Consider the following 8135-nt stretch of genomic DNA (forward strand, 5'->3'; position numbering starts at 1 on the left):
TCGCCCCGCCGTGGCGCTGCGCTTCTCCGCCTGCGGAGGGCACTGCCTTCCTCCTCCCCACGTCGTGGGTCCGGAGTTCTGTCCCAGCGCTGGGTCTCCAGGACTCCTTCTTGCAGGGAAGCAGGGCCCGGGAGCTGAGAGGCTCACAGTGCTCACAGGGCCTGGACGGCTGAATGTTCACAGACCTGGCCTGGGGCGGGGGAGGGCGTGGGGTTCACAGGAGCCCCCCCATCCCGCCCCGGGACCCGCCCCTGCCGTTCCCACGCCCCGCTCCCGCCCGCCGGAGATAAAGGACTCCGCAGCCGAGGGCGCCGCGTGGGGAGAGGACCGACCCGAGCGCCCCGGGCCGGGCAGAGCGCAGGGCGGGGACGCGAACTCCGCGCCCGAGCCAGGATGGCGGGCTCGCCGGCCGCGGCCCCCGAGGAGCACGCGACCATGGGCGTCCAGATCTTCTCGGCCGGGGCGTCCGCCTGCCTGGCGGACATCGTCACCTTCCCGCTGGACACCGCCAAAGTCCGCCTGCAGGTGCGCGGGGCCTGGGCGCAGAGGGCGCCGCGCGCGCCAGCCACCGGTCCCGCCGTCGGTCTCGCCACTCGAGCGCGGGGAGCCCGCGGCCACTTGAATACTTCTTTTTAAAGAGTGTGATGGTCTCGGGACGGGACCGGAAAGTGCTGCCCCTCCCCCTGCCCCAGATAAGCCGCAGGGTCGGGAGGACCGGGGAGGAGGGAGTCAGGAAGAGGAGCAAGGCGAGGCGCCTCCTCCTCCCCACGGCCGCTCCCGCTGCACCCCCAGATCCAAGGCGAGAGCCCGACGTCCAGCGGCATCCAGTACAAGGGCGTCCTGGGCACGATCACCACGCTGGCCAGGACGGAAGGCCCCGGGAAGCTGTACAGCGGGCTGCCGGCCGGCATCCAGCGGCAGATCAGCTCCGCCTCCCTGCGCATCGGCCTCTACGAGACGGCCCAGGAGTACTTCGCGTCCTCCCCCGACCGTGAGCGCGCCCGGACCCAGCCCAGCCCTGCGCCCCCCCAGCCCAGCCCTGCGCCCCCGAGCTCTGCCCTGCGCCCTCAGCCCAGCCCTGCGCCCTCCATCCAGCCCAGCCCTGCGCCCCCGAGTTCTGCCCTGCGCCCTCAGCCCAGCCCTGCGCCCTCCATCCAGCCCAGCCTTGCGCCCATCAGCCCAGCCTTGCGCCCCTGAGACCAGCCCTGCGCCCTCCAGCCCAGCCCTGTGCCCCCAGCCCAGCCCTGCGCCCCCGAGCTCTGCCCTGCACCCCCAGCCCAGCTTTGCGCCCTCCAGCCCAGCCTTGCGCCCTTCAGGTCAGCCCTGCGCCCCTGAGCCCAGCCCTGTGCCCCCAGCCCAGCCTACACTGTACCCTGCCTGGAGCCCGCTTACTTGGCGGGGAGGCGGGGAGGGTCCCCGAGGGAGGCCGCCCAGGACCAGAAGGTCGTGAGGCGTCCTTGCCCCTCAGCCCTGCTATATGGAGGGCACGGAATTGGCGGGTGGTGGTGTGGGGAGAGGGGTATGCCAGGCCATTTTTACTAACGCAGAGAAGAGCTTGAGTGGCTCCAGTGAGAGAGCACGTGCTTAGACCTCGAGCTCAACCCCAGTACCGGGGGTAGAGGGGACTCAGAGGGGAGAGTGAGCCAGGCGGGGTGGTAGCTCAGTGGTAGAGCTCTTACCTAATGTGGACACGGTCCTGGGTTCCATCCCCAGTGCCCCCAACCCCATCTCCCAGTTGTCACACAAATTGGCACAAACAAAACAAAACCAGCCCTCGAGATGTTCCCTTCCTCAAATTGGAGCCTTTCTGTCTAGAAAGAAAAAGAAGTGTGCGAGTTAATTTTTGCTTTGTGTGTGTGTGTGTGTGTGTGTGTGTGTGTGTGTGTGTGTGTGCCAGTCCTGGGCCTTGAGCTCAGGACTTGAGCACTGTCCTTGGACTTTCTCAAGGCTACAGTTCTACCACTTGAGCCTCAGCACCACTTCTGGCTTTTTTCTATGCATGTGGTACCCAGGATTTGAACCCTGGTCTTTGTGCATGCTAGGCAAGCACTCTACCACTAGGCCAAACTCCCAGTCCAATTTTTGAAACCCCTATGGAGGTGATTCCTCCCCGGGCTCTCCCTAAGACCACTCCTCCAGTGGACACTGCCAGGGTGTGTAGGAGGGAGCGGAGCTGGCATGGTGCCATGGCAAAGGGAGGCTGAGTCCCACAGCTAACCACAGACGATGTTCAAATCACTTCAATCAACGCTTTGCAGCCCACCTAGGAAGTACTCTACCTCGAACTGGACATTAGGGAAGTAGAAAGGTAGAAAATACCAACCACTGAAAGTTAACACGTGGGAACTGTAGGGGTGTGGGTTGTTTTGTTTTGATAAGGCTTCCCTTCCTCTGCGCAGAACCACCAAGTCTGGGAGGCAAGATCCTGGCCGGCCTGATGACTGGAGGCGTGGCAGTGCTCATCGGGCAGCCCACCGAGGTGGTGAAGGTCCGCATGCAAGCGCAGAGCCATCTCCACGGCCTCAAGCCTCGCTACACCGGCACTTACAATGCCTACAGGGTCATCGCAACCAAAGAAAGCTTCTCCACGCTTTGGAAAGGTAACTCGCCGTGAGGTGGATGGACGCACACCCAGTCCACACATGTGTCACACACCAGACTGGGCCGACGTGGTGTTTTCTCTCCAGGGACCACGCCTAATCTGCTGAGAAGTGTCATCATCAACTGTACAGAGCTGGTAACCTACGACCTGATGAAGGATTTCTTTGTGAGAAACAAAATCCTCGCAGGTAACTTCCCCGGGTAGATGCCTCCCAAAGGTGTCTGTGCACTTACACCTTCATCTTGGGGAGCCACGTCGTTTTTTTAAGTGAAGAAATTTTGAATATGAAGTATCACTTTTTGAGATGAGCAAAAACACTGCAACTTTAAAAGCTGAATCAGCTGGGTACCGGTAGCTGTCGTTTTTTATCATAGCTACTTCTGGAGGCTGAGATCTGAGGATTGCAGTTCAAAGCCAGTCCAGGCACCAAAGTCTGTGAGATTCTAATTTTCAGTTAATCACCAGAATACCAGAAGTGGTGCTGTGGCTCAAGTGGTAGAGTGCGAGCCTTGAGTTGAAGAGCTCAGGGACACTGCCCAGGCCCAGAGTTCAAGCCCCATGACCACCCCCACCACCACCTACAACAAAAAGCTCAACCATAGTATTCCTACAATATTTTTGGCTGCTACAAAAACAAAAACCACATACGACTGCATTTTTATATTAGCATAAATTCTCATTCAATACAAGAACAGGAATTTTCCTTAGAATCTTGTTCTTCACACTGCAGAGTTCAGGAAATCTGTCCACCCACCTTCTTTCCCGAAAGGCTGATTATATAACAAGCGCATCACCACTTCTCCTACCAAAAAAAACAAACTATGGATGAATCTACATCATCTACCAACATTGCAATTCTGCCTTGACAATGACTTTAATGTAGTTCAAGTTCAATCATGCCATTTGCTTGGTCCAGGCAGAGCTGAGATGGAACCTAGGGCAGTGCTTTACTGCTGGGCTGCCTCTCCTCCCCAGCCCCATCATCCAGGGTTTCAAGCATGGCTTTAAAGCAGCCCACCCATTCCTCGGAGTCACTGGGAATGATTCAGAAAAGTGGGGAAGATGCTGGGGGGGGGGGGGGAGCAGTGCAGCCTCTTAGCAATCATACCCGGCCGTGGGCCACATTTTCCCATGATGCCAACGTAGTAGACATTACGCCAGGACCCAAGAACACAAAGGAGCCTGTTCGTTTCCCAGAGGGTTTGCCATCCATTACCCATGTTCTCCTGCTGCTTTTTTTCCCAGCACAGGTGAAACCTCTCTTACCACATTTTATGTATGCAGCTGGCCTCCTGTTTGTTGTCAACAGGTTTACAGGGACCTGACAGGAGACAGTAGGTGGCGAGAACGACAGACCCCCCCACCCCTGCCCCAAGCCTGACACTGACTTCTTTCCTTCCTCTCTTAGATGACGTCCCCTGCCACTTGCTGTCAGCTCTTATCGCGGGATTCTCCGCCACGCTTCTGTCCTCCCCTGCGGATGTAGTGAAAACCAGATTCATTAATTCCCCACCTGGACAGTACGTGAGCGTGCCCAGCTGTGCCATGACCATGCTGACTAAGGAAGGGCCCTCAGCCTTCTTCAAGGGGTAGGACATGATCTCCAGTGTTTGTCGTGCGGTGTTTGGGGGCGCTGTCTTGCAGTAACAATTGGCATTTCGCTTACCAACCTCAGTGAACAGATGACTTTGTCTAAACATGAGTGGCTCCAGTCCACCAACTCCTCTGTGTTGGGAAATAGCTGTGATGGAGACGCTTTGTTGGCCTTGTCTGGAGGCTTCTTAAAACTCGGGGCCCTTTCCACCAGTGCTCACAAGGCAGGCCTCTGGGCCGACGATGGCCAGAGGGAAAGTGGTGAGGAAGAAGACTTGATTTTCCTATTTCAATAGGCTCTATTTTAAAAATTCCATTTAGACTTTGTTTCGATGGTGCTGTTATTGAAGCCAGGGTAGCTCTCTATCCCGCCTCCTTTTCAAAAATCATATCAAAGCAAAACTAGAGAAAGTCATTGCTGCTTAGCTAGAAAAATGATACAGAAGGCAGTGCAGGTGAGCATTGGACCCACTGAGAAATTAGGATTGGGCAGGGATTGCATTTTTACATAATGAAATGTTATACTGCAACCACCTTCCTGAGAAAATACAGTGTGAGCCAATTCATGGATTATAGTCAACAGGACTATACTAGTAGCAAAACAGCAAAATTCTGAGCCCCTTTAAAATCCTAAGGCAATGCTTCAGACCTTATAAAATAGGTGCAAACGCACCATACAAAAAAATACCATATATACTATGTATATATGTATGTATGCATGTATTGGAGGTACTAGTGTTTGAACTCAGGGTCCTGCATTTGCTAGGGCAGATGCTCTACTACTTGAGCTATGCTTCTAACCCTTATTGATATCAATACAAATGATATACATGATGAAATTAACAGAAAATGGATATATCAGATCTTTTATTATTGAAGTAATTATACTGATTTTCAAACTAGAAGGACATACGACACTCTGGATTAACCTTGAAAACAGTGCACTAAATAAAATAACCCCTACACAAAAAGACAAATGTGATAGGGCTCCATTTGGCCAAAGGCATGGAAACAGGAATTGCTGTGTGGCCGTAACCGGGTGGGGTGGGGAGTGAGGTGCTGAGAAAGTTCTGGGCATCCGATGTTCGCATCTGTTTCACAGTGTGCGCAACTGCAGTTAGAAAGGGCTAAAGTCCCGCTTTATATATTAAACCTGAGGGCAATCAAGCCCCAGAACTGACACACACGCACGTGCACACACACATACAGAGCATTCCAAACGCACTCATCCAATGGTGACATGTGCTTTTCTAGATTTGTGCCCTCCTTCCTGCGCCTGGGATCCTGGAACGTCATCATGTTTGTGTGCTTTGAGCAGCTGAAACATCAGCTGATGAAATCCAGGCAGACCGTGGACTGTACCACCTAGGCCGCTGGAGCAGGCCAGGGGAAGACCCATCATGCTGCCTCAGGGACAACCAGCCCATCAACAAAACCCCACTGCATTTCATCCTGTAATGCCCAATTAAGTTACTGCATTTGACTGTCTGGGGATAGAACTGTGTGACTGAATATGAAGAATGTTAATTATAACTGAACAACTGAATCAAATGTTACCATTTCCTTTTATTCACTAACCACGGTTTTCAGTTGCTGTTTGATGAAGGGTTGCTAATACCTTTTACAGGCTGTCTTTCGAGGTGCGTACCTGGATTTGACAGTGCCCAGCGCATGCACGTCGGGGCATACGCCAGGGCCGGGTGGCTGTGCACGTGCGATGGCGGCTATGGCGTGAGGCGTGGTGGCTGCTGCTAGTCTAGTCGTGGGATCTGCCAGGGATGAAGTGGACATTCACCGCGTTCTATCCTCTGGTTGCATGACAGAACTGAAGTGACTTTAACAAGGTGTAGGGAAGACAGGAAGGCTTGCACACGTTCAACAGTCTTTTTTTTATTTGCTCACTTAACATCACAAACAAAATGACATCACATTTCACACTACCGCATTTACTTAAAACTCATTTATTCAAAGTAGACAAAAAAATAATTTAAGTTGCCAACTGGGCAAGACGTTTTCCTCCAGAGAGCACTACTGCTTGAATACTGAAATACTTTAAGAAAAGCACAGGACTGCCCTCTCACAGGAATGTGGCAGTTGGGTCTTACCTACATACTTTCAGCTTTTCTCATCAAAAGCCAAAGAAGGAAAAAACAAAAACTCAACTCATGGTTTCCCTCAGTGTACTAACAATCCCATTAACTCTCATTTAATCATTGTTGCATGGAGAGGTTCATAGATTTAAAAAAAAAAGGAAATGAAAGCTTCCCTGGTCTTGTCACAGAGAAGTCAGGTGAGCATCTGTCGTGAGAAATTCCCTGCTGGCTTCTATCACCCCGAGGAGGACGGTGAATGCCCTTGTCCTGGGCAGCTCTCCTCTGGAGCCCAGTGCCGCCATCCTTCCTGCTCTAGAAATAAGCCACCCCTCACCACCCTCACACAAGGCCTGGCCAGCCTGAGCAAGTCTCTGGCCAAAATCTGTTGCACTGAATGTTCTCAGAGAAGTCAGTTTAGGACCAATTTTGTGAGCACTGGAACAACAATAAAGAGTTCCTCCATTTTCACATAGAAAAATACATATAAATCCAAGTAGCTCTTAAAAGTAGAAAAACATTAGGATGGGTATTAAGAAAGCTTCTCATTTGTGAAGTCTAGATGGTGCCAGTTAAAGACATGGATTTTTATGTGTAGCTATACTTCCATGGTACTCACAAGGGGTCACAGATATAACCCGGTTCCTCCTACATCTTTTCTATTGATTGTCTCTGATAACCTCGTCAGATCTTCAGACAGCTTTCATGCCTGGCACCATCTCTGGAAGCTGGCAAATACAGGGTCTCCCTTTCATACTTCCTGTTGCATAATTTTCCTGTTACATTAATCAAGTCATACTCTTACTACAGTGACATTTCACTAATTACAGAAAGATTCTAAATATGGATTTAAAACAATATAAGATACTGACAGACACAGATTGCATAAACAACCATCATACTGGTCCTTTTCTACATGGCACTGTCACCTCAGAGTCAGAACTCTTGTCACATTCTGTACACTGAGTGACAGCTTGCCTTCTGGATGTTCAAATCTCTGAATGTTAGTGAATTTTAGGTTAAATTCTCTAAAAATGGTTAATGATTACTCCAAGCAAAAACAATGTCTGCAATGTACAGATCTAGGTGGATTTAACAAAGCATATTACTGAGAGAACCTTATAATGACATTTTCTGATCATCAGTAGAGTTTTTTTTCTCTCTCTCTCTCTGAAAAGGGAAAAACTTATTTGATAGTTCCCTTCCATATTTCTCTTATTATGCAGGTGAATAAAGATTTAAATCACTTCAAGATCTCAGCTATTCAAAAGATCAAAACATAAGTATTTTCAGCACAAAATTTAAAGATAAACAATACTGCTTTCCATGGATTAGTAACACTTTACAACCAACTTCCATGGTGAATGCCTGACTTGGCAAGGAATTTGCTACACAACCTGAAACTCTTAACTGGATGAGAGAGAAAGCACCAGAATATTTTTTTTTTAAGTAAATATATTACCAAGGTTGAGAAAGTTGCCCACAGGACATCAAGTATGAAATTCCTATAATAGTGGAAAGCTAAATCACTATCATTATAATAAAATGAACCAAGTTTTAAAAATTCTTACAGAAAAAAATAATTTTAATGCATGCCCTTCAAGGTATGTGCTATATAACACCGCACCTGTGATTTTGCTACGACATGTTTTCCCTCTCTCCTTTCTGACAAGACTGGAGATGGAGGCTCTTCAACAGACATGAGCAGACAGAAACAAAGCATAAGGTCCCTGATATACAAACACCCCAAGAAACAATGGGCAAGCATCTTTGAAGTTAACACAGGAACAAGGTTTCCTTCCCTAAGATGGGAGATCTCACACACTGGATGAACTTTCTTATCTTTGTTT

General features: G+C 50.3%; 1 protein-coding gene across 1 annotated transcript; it reads left to right on the forward strand.

Annotated features, from left to right (window-relative positions):
* The first annotated feature begins 330 nt into the window (after positions 1-330).
* On the forward strand, positions 331-5736 carry Ucp1 (uncoupling protein 1). The gene is made up of 6 exons (XM_090356924.1): positions 331-525; positions 793-991; positions 2400-2600; positions 2688-2789; positions 4011-4191; positions 5450-5736. Exons 1-6 carry the CDS (start codon positions 394-396, stop codon positions 5562-5564), a joined length of 930 nt encoding a protein of 309 aa, XP_090213050.1. The 5' UTR covers positions 331-393; the 3' UTR covers positions 5565-5736.
* Positions 5737-8135: the final 2399 nt, after the last annotated feature.

The sequence above is a fragment of the Megascapheus bottae genome, chromosome 23, assembly GCF_031878675.1.
Source record: "Megascapheus bottae isolate mThoBot1 chromosome 23, mThoBot2.hap1, whole genome shotgun sequence".
Lineage (NCBI taxonomy): Eukaryota > Metazoa > Chordata > Mammalia > Rodentia > Geomyidae > Megascapheus > Megascapheus bottae.

Excerpts from the sequence above, each read along its gene's own strand:
- Ucp1 (XM_090356924.1), top strand. The coding sequence starts at position 394 with ATGGCGGGCTCGCCGGCCGCGGCCCCCGAGGAGCACGCGACCATGGGC. Across the intron at positions 526-792 it reads CCGCCAAAGTCCGCCTGCAG|ATCCAAGGCGAGAGCCCGAC; the intron begins GTGCGCGGGGCC and ends CTGCACCCCCAG. Across the intron at positions 2,601-2,687 it reads CTTCTCCACGCTTTGGAAAG|GGACCACGCCTAATCTGCTG; the intron begins GTAACTCGCCGT and ends TTTTCTCTCCAG.